This window comes from Calonectris borealis, chromosome Z, assembly GCF_964195595.1.
Source record: "Calonectris borealis chromosome Z, bCalBor7.hap1.2, whole genome shotgun sequence".
NCBI lineage: Eukaryota > Metazoa > Chordata > Aves > Procellariiformes > Procellariidae > Calonectris > Calonectris borealis.
In genome coordinates, this window is record NC_134352.1 from 27,139,034 (window position 1) to 27,152,761 (window position 13,728).

The 13,728-nt window shown below is 37.5% G+C and overlaps 1 protein-coding gene across 1 annotated transcript in view; it reads left to right on the top strand.

Annotated features, from left to right (window-relative positions):
• The window catches only part of LOC142075535 (uncharacterized), a 45,169-nt gene that overhangs the window by 18,910 nt on the left and 12,531 nt on the right, over positions 1–13,728 (top strand). The window contains exons 6-8 of the mRNA XM_075136968.1: positions 1,091–1,192; positions 4,893–5,003; positions 6,656–6,834. Of these exons, the coding sequence (XP_074993069.1) occupies positions 1,091–1,192; positions 4,893–5,003; positions 6,656–6,834 (392 nt within the window). The remainder of the gene's footprint in view (positions 1–1,090; positions 1,193–4,892; positions 5,004–6,655; positions 6,835–13,728) is intronic.

The window sequence follows — 13,728 nt, forward strand, 5'->3', positions numbered from 1 at the left end:
GATATGAAAAATCTCCCTTAAAATATATGAGAGTGTTCTGGAGAGCCGTTTTGATTGCCTCTTCTCCCAGGGAAGAGCTCAGAAGTTCAGCAAGATAGTTAAAATAAGTATTGAAGTATCTATGCTCTTTTAGAGAGGTAACGTCAATTGGCCTGCTAGTAAAGTAACCTTTAAAGCAATTTCTAGCTTCCAGATAGAACACAATTTGAAGACAAAACAGCTGTCATGAAGTATTATTAAATCAGCCTCCATTAAACAAACCCAGTAAAACAGTCAGATGATCAAAAGCAGACACACTGAGAATTCAAATTACACTGAAGTCCTTCATGACTATAAGATTTATTAATAAGCCAGACCATTTGAGACACAATAATAATACTAGACCCTGAGAAAAAGTTAGAAGTAGGCCATTAGACCCTAATCTTCCTTTTTACTAAGGATGATCCCTTTACGTGTTAAATTCTGCTGACTTGAAGGACATTTCACATGGGTACAGCCACTGGTGGCAGCAGGTGCCAGCGTGATCGGGGGTTGGACTAGAGGTCTGGGAGGCAGTGGGAGCAGGGAGTGGACAGAGAAGGGTAGATGAAAGGAAAAGAACAATTGATATCCAAAAGAGAGAGACCTTCTAAAATATAAAAAGAATGAAACTGCAAGAAACAGATTTAAACTCATTTGAGAATTTAGAGTGTATTTTGTATTTGCAGCTTAGAGGTCTGACACAGAGAGCAGGAGCGCTTTTCCCTCCCAGAACACTGTCGGTAGAGTGGAATATGTGAACACTTCTCCACCTCTTCATTATAAAGTCCAGGCACTTAACTTAAACTGCTGGTGAAAGTACACTTCATTGATGCTCTCTGTCTTTGCCCTAACATGAATGACATTCAATCAGTCATGGCATGAGACCAGGGTACGCACTGGCAGAGGAGCATTACCAAACAGCTAGGAGTGATACTGAAAGCATCCCAGCCATTTGCAAAATCAGTAACTGCCAGTGCGTATAGATAAAAAACGTTAAAAACAGGCTGCTGCTTGTTAAATTGAACTTGACTTGTAGAGAAAAAGGGATGTCTTTTTTCCTTTTTTGCAGTTCGTGAAAGAACGGTGAAGATCGCTAAAGGAATTGGCAATTACCCTTGGGGTTTCAGGATTCAGTTCTCAAAGCCTATCCTTGTGACTGAAGTTGACACAAGTAAGTTGTGTTTGTACTAGTTAACTTCTCCTATGAAAATGTATGAAAATAAATATATGATATTTAGTAACATACTATACTCTATAACTATATGGTTATAGTATAATATAATATACATAATATAAAACATCTGTTTTATAATAATATATAATATAGATGTACATAAATAATTTCCATAATTAGTGGTGTAACATGTTTAATAACATGTCCTTGAACTGCTCATGACAAACTATCCTAGGGCCTCAGTATGCCTGTGGGTAAACTGGACTCCACTGTTCTGTGTCTTTCCATGCCAGTTGATACCTCATGCAAGTGTCTGCATCCACCCTCTCTCCAGATGTAAAGTCTATAACTTTTGGGCACTGACATCCGTTAATGACAACAGGCCTTTAAGAATGAAATGGAGGATGCAGTGATCCTCATAACAACATTTCCAAAAGTCTTATTAGCTGGCGACACTTCTGCTTCGATGGTTTTCCATCGAGCCATCTATAAATCTTTAGAGGTGTGCTGTTAACTTCTTCAGGGTAGTCTGATGATTGTGAGGAACTCCAGAAGAAACTCACAAAACTGAGTGAGTGAGCAAAAAAGCAGCAGATGAATTTCAACAAAGATGAAGTGTAAGATAATGCCTCTAGAGAGGAATGATCTATACATGCCTACATGATGGAGAACATGGTATTGGCAATTACGCTCAGGAATGACATCTTGGGAGTCACCACTGGAAGGTTTCTGAAATCATTGGCTCTGAGCGCAATGACAGCTTAGAAATCTGGCTAAAGGCTGGCTCCATCAGTAACAGCAGTGAGAATGAGACACAGAGAGACAGAGTCATTTTGCTGCTACCTAAAACCTTGCTTCACCCAAATCTAGAGTATTGCTTGCTGTACTGCTCTCTGCGTCTCAGGATGGACACAGTAGAATTAGAGAAGGAGCAGAACGTACAGGAGACTCTGGTAGATTTCTACTACCAAAGGCAGATATAATGAAAAATGTCATCCTAGACTAAGAATGCTAGTGAGTGCCTTCTAGCAAGGCATCTAAGAACAGGTCTGTCACTTTGTCAGCCTTATGTATTATATTGTCCAGATTCCTGGCAACACTGGGAAAGCCTGTCAGTTTAGAGGCCTGTGAATCCCTTAGCTGAACCCATCATTTAAAAAACTGCCTGCTGAGCTATTAGAGTCATCATTAAACTCCACTAGGGAAGATCAGAAAAGTCAGAAATCTGACCAAGGGAGCAACATGCAGAGGAAAAAAAAATACATATCTGAAAGATCATCACTTTACTAACACTTTACAACTCTAAGACTTGTGTGAGAAACCCATGCATCCCCTTAAGATCTGAACATAGTTAGATTTATACCTCAGTCATGCTTTTTGCATGATGCTGCTGTTCAGTTCTAAAAGTCATTCTAACTTGTTGCTCAGAGTAAACGTTCTACTTATTAAATACTAAAAATAAAGCCTTCAGTCCAGAAAAGGAACTCAGGCAAAGGGCAGACCTATTCAAAAGAAATAAGGGAAAATGTTGGAAATGGTTGCTTTACTTTCTATATGGCTATATCTATTGTTTATCAGGATCTCTTAATATTTTACAGTAAACTACATGAAAATAAACATGATTTTGACACCAGATCATTCTGTATTTATACATGTCTGAATACCATCAGGAACTTCCATTATCAATTGAAGCTTTGCCAATAATGTAAATCTGAAAAATCTTTGCCTACACAATACTAGACAAAGGACTTAGTAAGATTAAATTGTGGCTAAAGTGGCTATGTAATGATCTTTATTAGATACCTAATTTTAGTCCAGAATATTTTTTTTAATAGTCCTTGACCCTAGATAATCTTCACAGTATAACTTATGTGAAAAGGGATTTAGTATGAATCTGGGAAAGTAATTTTGAATGAAAAAACTCATTCTGCTCATCTTATTAGAATGTTACTTTTGACTAAAACATTAAAGATCAATATCGTTCATTGCTGATTATTTTAAGAAGACAAAATTACTGGGCTCAGCCATCATTTATTTAAATAGCACAACTGTGATGATGTGCGTGTGCTTGGACAACTAGGCTTTACTATCAGATTGCTGGGAATTTCAGAACCTATTGATACAAAGTTATCTCTGTTGCAAAGAAATGTTTCTTCTCTTCAGCATTAAAAGTTTTAGATTATTTCCCAATTGTAAACATACAGATTCCCTTAGCAATCTTAAATCACAGAGTATAACCTCAGAAGAGGTCTTTCAAATTAGAATGTGGGAAGGTTTTTTACCTCAATATAAATAAATCATAGGTGATGCATACAACATTAGCCCTAATACCTACCAATTTAACCCTGTAACCTACTATTAATTAAGTATAGCAAACCAGCTACTCACATTGTATATCACTCCTCTGAAGTTTATTTGCATGTTTTGTTTTCAAATGTAGTTTCTTTAAAACAGCAACAACAAAAAAAAGAGTATTCTTTTTTACAGAATTCTACAAACTTCTACAGAATTTTACAGACTTCTACAAACTTCCAGTAAAATTCTGTTTTCTCAAAATATGACTCATTTCATTAAAACAGACATGAAAATTGCATTTGTATCCCTTTTTTGTTGCACATCATTGTAATATACTGAGACATTATTTTAATAATATTTTGATCATAAAGTCTTGTATGAGATCCTCAAGGCCAGCACAAACCAAAATGTGTTTGCTTTGCAAATTTGCAAAAAATTTGTAATACACATGAGGTTGAACCATGGCTTTTTTGTGCCTGTTTATTATTAAGCTTTTACTACAACTCTCTTCCCTACAACTTCTAAACATCCTCAGAAATACACTGAATGATCACATTTACTGCATGATAGGGTACAAAATCTTTAAAAGTATACATTAAATAGTATGGACATGGAACAATATTTTCAAAACCATTTTTTCAGTAAATTTTGAATGCTTGATTATCATTGAGAAGGAAAAAACTGTGTCCGAAAAATCTGTAACTGGGATTTAAATAAGTGTGTATTAGTGCCTGTGAATGGAACGTATTTATCACTTCCCTAATTTGCCTCCATTCCTCGCTGTCATGTGTCTAAGCCCTATTTTATTAGGAGTGCATGTGCTTTGCAACAGTTAACGAATAAACAAAAGATTGATATATTAACAAATCTGATTCAATCCCTCCTTCACTGACCCTTTGTTAACTTACTACGTTATTTCCTCCTAAACACAAATCTCACAAAATACTATAAACAAATTCTGTTAACCAGCAGGAGAAACATCAGCACAGAAAGTAGTCTTTTGGTCTTAAATCCAAAACTTACCATAATAATGGATGATTTTTCTACTGACTTTGCTGAACATTGCACCAGATCTTTGTTTGCAATTTAGGCCAAAACCCTCAGATACTGAAATGCCTATTTGCACCTTAAAGCATTTAAGTCCTAATGGCATTTTTAATGACATTTCTCCACTGCCAGTGATTATCTAGTGTTGAACCAGTACCTAAATCCTGAAGTTTCATTTACAGATGACTAACAGGTTGCTCAGAAAAACTTGCTCTTCTTCCAAGTTGTCATCGCGAAGGTCCCAAAGCGTAATCCTTACACTGGTTGGACAGATATCTGTTTTGCTAGAAAAGATTGATCACATAGACATGCTTGATATCCTAACTCTAAATAAAATGATTTTTTTTTATTCCAGACAGTGCAGCTGAAGAAGCAGGGCTTCAGGTTGGGGATATTCTGATAGCAGTCAATGGAACTGATGTCACCAGCATGCCACATTCAGAAGCTGCCAATCTGGCAAGGAAAGGTAAATTTGAGATCACAATAAATTACACGGATGGGTCAGGATTGCCGTACAATGCTCCAAATATGTCCAGACAAGTTGGGTGATGGATGCAGCAGAAACCTTAATTAACAATTTAATGCATTAGTATTTAATATAGTAGTATTGCCTAAGTCACTTTCTTATCTAGACCTTGCTAGGAACACAGAAGAAAACAGACATACTAAATATTCCCCAAAGAGCACATGTGACAGTAACGCTTTTGGCTCTCCTGCCTTAAAGAAAGTGACGGAGAAAGTCCTGAAAGTGACTGCAGAGACACCAATACTTTATTTATGGTATACTATGCTTCCTCAGGGAGAGACTTCACAGCTTGGTTCAGTGCACCCAGTGTTTATTTCTGTGTCACCAAGACATGAAGTCTAGTCAGGAGAGCAGAGAGGTTATTTCATAAGGCATCCTTTTGCAGCACAGAAACAAGGAGTCAGTGATATTAATCATGCATATTCTTCCTAGAATTGTGATGACTAAAACCTAAAGATACCCATGTTTGCATGCTGAAAGTTAATCTACTGCAGTTCTTTTATTTATCCCAGATATGGTTTTGACAAGGGCTCACAGGAAATTCAATAAATTAAAATGCTTTTACAAGACAGTGACAAATTTAACTTGACACATACCAAGTTCTTTAATTACAGAGGTCCCATTCACACTGTTATATTTAAGAGTATGTCGAGTCTTTTAGTAGATAAATCTCTGATTACTGGGTATTTTTAACTCCTCAGAGAACACCCCTTGGCCTAAATCTTGGCACACAGACAGCATTCCCGAAGTCAAACATCCTCAAAAGAGAAATCCAGCAAATGTTTTGCAAATGAAAATATAGTCACATTTCTCAATGCTCTTTAAGGCGTTGCCACCTGCTCTGAAGTAGTATCTGATAGAATCCGAATTTCAGACCTTTAGGGTCAAAGCCATAGATGTATTGATTGCATCAGTGAATACTATGAAACTGTACCTCATTGTTGATAACAATAATACATTTTCAGACAATCTTGTAACCTAACATCTCCTTTGAGCACTTACCTTTTGCAAATGATAATTAGACACTTTAGCACAGGTTAGTCTCCAACAGCAAACCTCCTCAGTGAGGAGCACAGATAGCAGAAAAGGTTGGTAGATTCCAAGACATGGAAAAGAAAGAATTCTCAAGAGCATATGTAAGATAACAGGGATTGAAGGTGCCCCTAAGAGCATTCTTAGCAATTTTTGTATAACCCCAATTTATGTATAACCCCAAACATTTGAGCAATGAAATCCAAACACTTCTTTAAACTGATAAAATATGCAAGCACTTAAGCTACTGCTTGCAAAGGTAGGTAACAAAAACTGTTTTAAGAGGTGTCTTCAGATAGCTGGCTCTATGACTAGTCCTCAACACAAAATTGGTTTTATTCCTGAATTTCTGTTAAAAGAAGGCCAAATATTGCTTGATTTAATTCACCGTTTCCTAGGCTGCTTTGCTCCTTGCTGCTTCTAGAAACTACATTGGGAGGAGAAGGGCATGGGATAGAATACTGCCTTCCTGCTCCGTCCCTATAGGGGTATTCAAAAATATTGACAGACTGGATTATAGTTTTGACCTATGTTTTCACATTCTTCATTTAATATTTTAGGTCCTGATATCCTGACTATGGTGGTGGGATCAGATATCAGCCGTTACCCTAACACCCCCAGACCTACCTGCCGAGGATACTTGCACAAACGAACACAGTCAGCGATATTGAAGGGCTGGAGAAAGAGGTGGTTTGTGCTGAAACATAATGGCTACCTACACTATTACAAACACAAGAAGGTAAGGAGAGAGGCTGGTGAGAAAGCAAGCTGTGTCCTGAACTACAAAGTGCAGCAGCATTGTACTCAAATTTACAGATCGTTATCTTGCCTTGTAGTATTTACAGAATAACACCACCACTAAAGATGTTTTTGTATGTGGTATAAAGAGGAGGCTGTTGAGTAGTTCTGCCTTCCTATATCCTATTCACAGACATAGGCACTGTCAGGCTTTTATGGATTCATATTTAATCTCTTAGTTCTGATCATCAAGATGATCAATTCATCTATGAATTGATAGATGAATGATCTATGAATTGAACCCTCCCAAGGTCCTGGGAGGCCTTGGATGAGATGAAGTAGTTTCAGATGTGGAGGAGCTCTGTGTTCTGTCTACCGTTATATGTATTTTCTTAAACAGGCATGCCCATAAGTTTTCTTTGTGTGTGTGAAAAAGCTATAGACCTGCACAGAGATATATTGGGAAGGCTTAGTTTCTTCAGAATAGCATTGCCCAGCACTTCATTCCCTGTCATGTGAGCAGGGACCTGTATAGTATTTAGTACTCCTAAGCATTATGTAAGACTTTAACTTCATCTAACAGCAGACATCCAAAAAAGGAGTAAAACAGGTGCTTCATGAAGAGAAATATTTTACTTGGCTTTATCCTGAGGCTCCATTTTAATATGGCATAACTTACAACCCTCTAGCTGTAAGCCCCTCAGTGGCTTTAACGGTTACCTCAGCTATTGAGCATTCTACACAGTTATTCACCACTAAATAAACACATCGCATTTAAAAAGAAAAAAAAAAGGGGGTTTGCCTTGAAGCGGTTACCTCCGGGGGTGACTGCCCAATGGTTTCAGGCCAGGCACCGTGGGGCAGCTCTGGCAGGTGGCAGCGGGCAGTGGGCAGCGGGCCACCGGCACGGCTCACAGCCCTGGCCGCGGCGGAGCCATGAACTCACCCGCCCTACAGTAGTGTTTTACTGCAATCTGTGTGAGTGGTTCAGAGGGTGCTGCATGTAACTACAAGTTACTAATCCTTTCCCCTGGGCAGCTTCATGATGAAGTTACTCATTGAGAAAGTTACGTCTATAAAATTGAACAGGTTGATTTCAAAGCCTGTGGTCTGTTCAGGGCTTTTTGTGGTAAAATGTTTTACAGCTTATAAAAAAGATTCAAGGTCATCCACTTGGCATTCATTTTAACCTGATTTCAAGAAAACTTAGTGAAGCTGAGAAAATTTGCCTTGGTGAGGGATTTATCACTAGATGAAGCCCATGTAGCTTCCAAGGAATCTCCTAGCAACCTAGGAAAGGCATCAGTGGAAATACCAGCTGGTTAGAAACAGGTAGAAATGGGTCTGTCTCCAACACACAATTTGAACACATACCAGTGAAATACCCATGTCTGCCCTTCATCAAAAACCACGTGAGAACCTGAGCACGGCATTAAATCCTTGACCAGTAAATAGCTTTTATCTTTGCTAACATGGTCACACACCTTTTGGTAAACTCAGCATATGAAGGATGTAGACGTACATGTACACACGTACATATGTAGACATACCAGCTCAATTTTGCAATAAAAGTGAGTATAATCTAGACAACAAGATGGTGTTAAGGAAGTTAAATCAACATAAGATAATAGGAGAGCTAATACTACAGGCTTCACTCCTGATTATGAATCTACCTTTGTACTGTTTTTTTCTACTGTGTCATCTCTCTCTATTTCATACTTCAATCTCCCATCTATGTATTTCATTTTTTGCTCGTATGTATTAGCCTGTTTGGTCATTTCTACATGAACAGTAGAGCCACTCCAGTAAAATCCACACTTGATTTTTTTTCCTTTTTAGTGAAAACTAGAAACCAAATTATTTTTACCTGAAAGATGCTGATGCAATGCTTCCCAAGGACTGTACATTGAGGACTGCATAGGTTAATCTTTCTCTATAGTTCAGGTTCTCTGATAACTCCCCCAATGCATTCTGGTCCCTCCTCCTCGTGATCCTAAGCATAGTTTTTCTTGGACAATACTGTTAAGACAAAGAAAAGAATTCACATGAGGCACTGCGGTTTCATATCCAAACTTAAATTAATCACACTTTCAACATTTCAGTTTCTTGATCAAAACCAAACACTTCTGTGAGAAAAAGACATTTTGTGAAAAGTAATTAAAAATCATAGAAAGAGCTTGCTCTTCTACAATTCTCTATCCACCTGACATTTCCAGCAGAAAATCTGGTAGGTTTATGTCTCTGCATATGCCATGATATACACCCTAGTCATCTAATCAAGGTTATGCTGCAGAACCATTGGGTATACAACAAAGTAGTCTGGCTTTCCATCGTCGTTGTTTCAACACTACTTATTCTGGTCTCAAAACAAAAACAGATAAATAAACATATCACACACTAAAAAGGATACAAACATTTGGAAACATATAGGAACATTTGTTTGGAGAGAAGGTTTTATTTTATCCTAGTCAGGTCCTTCATCAAACTCCTGAAATGTGAAAAAAAATCTAGGTATGTCTTTTAAACACTCTCCACTTTCCAATCAGCTAAGTACCTCTAAAGACTACAAGTGTTAAATAAATTGGATTGAGGATTAGGAGGCGCCACGTAATCTTACATTCATTAATATTTAATTGAATTTTGTTTTATTTCTTTCAACTAGCAGGTTTCTTTTTAAGCCGATCTTTTCTTCCCCAGCTAGCTTTGTCTTATTTACTGCACTGAAAAAAAAAGCTATTTCAACCATACCGACCTTGTGTTTTGATAGTAGGCTCTTTAGCTACTGAAAGCACGCATTTGCTTTTGCTTAAAAAGAGTAAATAATTTAAAGCACCGCATAAACCCTTTTTAGTAATAACTACTGCTTTTTTTCTTGCATTATCCAAGACTAGTGCCATTCAATCACTTTTTAAATTATTTCATACAATTTTTTTGCCAGCTGCTCTCTCTGTGTCTCTGGACTCCAAAGAATACACTGAAATATTGCCGTACTATTTTAGCAACTGAAAGCACAAGGACCTTCTTCACTGCCTCATGGCCTTACAGAGTACTCTGAAGAGTCATTTAGTAAGACATTTAAGATTCTTAAATACAAATACGCTGCTTCACTACTGACAGATCCAATGTCCAAAAGAAGTAAGAGGGAGATCAGTTGGACTCATTGGCACTTATTCTTTCTTTTGTTATGATTTCTATCAGAGCATAAGAAGAACAACGCATACAGATGCTGCTCATTCCACTTTCTTTTTTAACAAAATTACAAATACTGTTCTTAGTTTAACACAGCATTTATGTAATGTCAACTGTCTGATTAAGTTGGAAATATTATGTTCCAGGCCTTGCCTCACTCAGGAGGAAAAATTTTTCTATTTAGTGGATATAAGATGTTCTTTGAAACAGTTCATTGAAGGCAAGAATAATTCAGAGAGACAAAAATAGTTCAGATAATCTGCATGTCAGTATCCAACAAACTAAGCAGAGCTATCAATTTTCAGGGCTTGGTTCTGATGTTAAGAACAGCAACTTATATTGGTGTAATTCCAGTGACTCCAGCAAGGTCATGCCTGATTTCTACCTATGTAAGAAGACAACCAGGCCTTTTATTTATGCCTGAAGGGGTGCATATAATATTTTGTCGTGGAGAAAGGAAAGAGTATTTCATCTTCTTCTTGAGACCATATTAACAAATGCAGGGAGCTACATTTCCTCATCATTGCTATGTACAGGCAGAAATTTTCCATCCTGAGCTTTCCTTTTCCCACCTACATTAAAAAATACATTGGTGTTTCTAGAGCTTTTTATATATTGACTCACCCATGTAATTGTTGCTGTTTCAGACTCATCTTTATCCAATCACACATTGATGAAGTGATAGCTGTTGCAACAGATTCAGTCACCTTACATACAAGGTCATTTTGTTTTCCCTCAAACAGATGTTGCCACTGACCTTGACTCTACAATCGATATAAGTAACTAAAACACATTTTTCACCTCAGTGGACATAGCTATGTTTGCCACCTCATAGCAGAAATATTGGGCACATTGGGTTAGAACCTTGTTTTGCGTAAATTACCGAGATCAGTGGAGATATAATGATTTATAATATTTTTATCTACACTTAGGAACAGTGGGGTTCCACTATACACTCTACAGTTCTGATCCCCCATTGTCCAGATCACTGGACATTTCAAACATGCTATTTCCTTCTTTGCCAATGTGCTCAGTTTTTCTCCTAAAGGAAATATATCTGGACATTGTGAGAAGGTAGACAATGATGTACACTTAGGTCCTACCCTGAGGCAAATATAAGCAATCAAGTTTCTTGTGCTTGAACTTACACCTTTTTTCAGGGAAAGCTGAAAACACATCAGCATAATCAAGCATTGATCCATTCTTTACAAATAGTAGTGTCTGCTCCTCTAAAACTAGCATTTGCTGCTCAGCACAATAAAGTGACTGCAAAGTCACCACAAAATGTCTATGGTGAAGACTACAGTGTAGGACAGAGAAACCTTAATCAGCTTTACGTGAGGCCAGTAAGACAAAAAAAGCAATCTAGCCACAGCAGTAAAGCATCAGCTCAACAGATTAAATAAGTTCACACAGATCTCTGAGCTGCCATCACCAAGTGGCTTTTAGAACCTGTCAGGTAACTTGGAAACTTTACAACATGCTGCAGCCTTCAGGATAAGAAAATACTGGTCTTGCAAACCCATTAAAAAGAAGGAATACAATTCCTGGGACCCAGGGACAAATGGGGCAATAAGGGTTTTAAAGGCTGTGGAGCATGCATTCCTCTATCATGAGGACATACCTGCTAGAGAACTAACAGCGTTCTAGGCCTAATAAGAAAGCACAAAGATAAAGAGAGCATTATAGCGAAAAATATGTTTCCCAAAATTCCTCATTACAAATATCCATCATGTAAGGAGCTCAGCTAATTAAATGCTGGGACTTACAAATCCACTAAAAATGCCAGCCAAAGCCAGAATTTCATAGTTTCAATTCATCATTGCTTTCTTGCTGTGTAAGACTAGTTAAAAAATATGTATAACAAGTGATTTTTATGGGTCAAAAAAGAAGAAAAAAAAAGGTAGAGTTGATAAAATTAAAAGAATTAACAAAAGATCATGTTTGTAACAACACTCTAACTCCTCTCTGTTTTGTGTCTTGCTATGTTCCTAGGAATTTTTTCCTGTCCCTTAGCCGTAAATAGACCCTGGGAAAGAGGATAGTGAGACAGATAACCAATCTAGTACCTGAAAGGAAAATATGAAGTAAATATCATTGAGGTTGTGGTCTAGGAGAAGCTATAAAGATGACTGGCTCCAAACAGGAAAGTGTTATCAATGTGTCTCCCTTGCAGACTTCCTTTCCAGAAATCAGAGACTGATGTATTCTAGTCAAATCAGTTTTGTCTGTCAGGTCCTTATGTTACTTTTGTCATTTATTCCATCTCTTTCTCCAATTCCCTAAGCTAAGAATGATGTGGAACAATAGTAATTAGGAATAAATGTCTAAAGAGTATGACTTTGCTGCCAGCATTTTGTATGGACTCAAAGTAGGAAAGTCAAAAGAACAAACTGTGATAGAAAAGAAGCAGGAGCAGTTAAGTTGGAAGGAGCAGTTAAGGGTGGAAACCACTGTCCTGACAGTAGATAAGTAGAAAGAGCGTGCTTTAGAGATGCAGCAAGAGTCTGAACTGTGAATAAAGAGCAAATTGACCCTCACCTGTAGCCCAAGCCTCAGAGAAATGGCCTTCGTGATAGTTCATGGTTGTAATGCCCTGAAACATGCTGTAAGAAAACTGCAACACATAGTCTTGAGAAGTACTCTTACTGAACACAGTGGCAGCAGTGAAGGAGAAGGATGTGCTTTTTGTCATTATATATATATATATAATGTCATTATATATAATAACGTTGATTTAAAAAAGAACTATGATTTGCATTTCTTAGGCTCACATGTTTAATGCCTCTAGGAAGCCCTCAGGCATAGTGTGAGCAACTAAGACAAAGTTTCTCAAAGCTGAGGCAAGGGCAGTGGGAACAAAGATGTGCATTTCTTAACAACCAAAAACAGTCAGAGCCCAGCCTGGTAAATAGCTATTTAATTAGCTAAATAATCAGATGTTAGATCATATTCCTGTTTCCATTATGAAGCCAGTCCGTTTCAATAGCTCAACAGAATTTTGTCTTCTCTGTTTATTGCAGTTTAATACAGCCAGCACACTGGCAATTAACTATTGCTCAGATAATTATACAGTGCTATTTACATTCAAAGGGCTCCATAACCTTCACTTTTTCTCAACAGCAGAATGTTTTCCTCATTGACTATTCTTTAATTAGTGGTGTTTCTGTGAAGGAAATTACTGTTCCTTAGTTGTCTCTATTAGGGTATGTTTGTGTTTGTAAATCATTCCATTCTCACCCTCTGCCTTATTCAGAACACCTGGAATCTGTATTACAATTTGCTATTTATTTTTATTCCAAATAAGATTCAACAGCAGCTTGTACAACCAGCTGGATACCGGGCTTCCATCTACGCTTTATTCACATCAAGACACATCACTTTGCACCCAGGCCTCATGGAACAAATGAAAGCCCTCCCTAAATGCAGAGAGGAAATTTAAATACAGACTTAAATGTTCCCTTTTCCTTCTACAATTGTCTTCTCTGTACATGGGAACAGGGCATTTTACAGAATGTATGTTTACAAAAATTTTGTAACTCAGACACTACAGTACATGCTTCTGGTTGCTTTTGTGTACCCTTAAGACTCTTCCCAGTAGAATAGAATAGAGAGAAAAAAAATGCTTTTAAATTATCTGAATTTCTGTGGCATATATAGAGTCGAATCATTATAGCAAGAAAGAAATCCCCTGCCTGCCATGTGT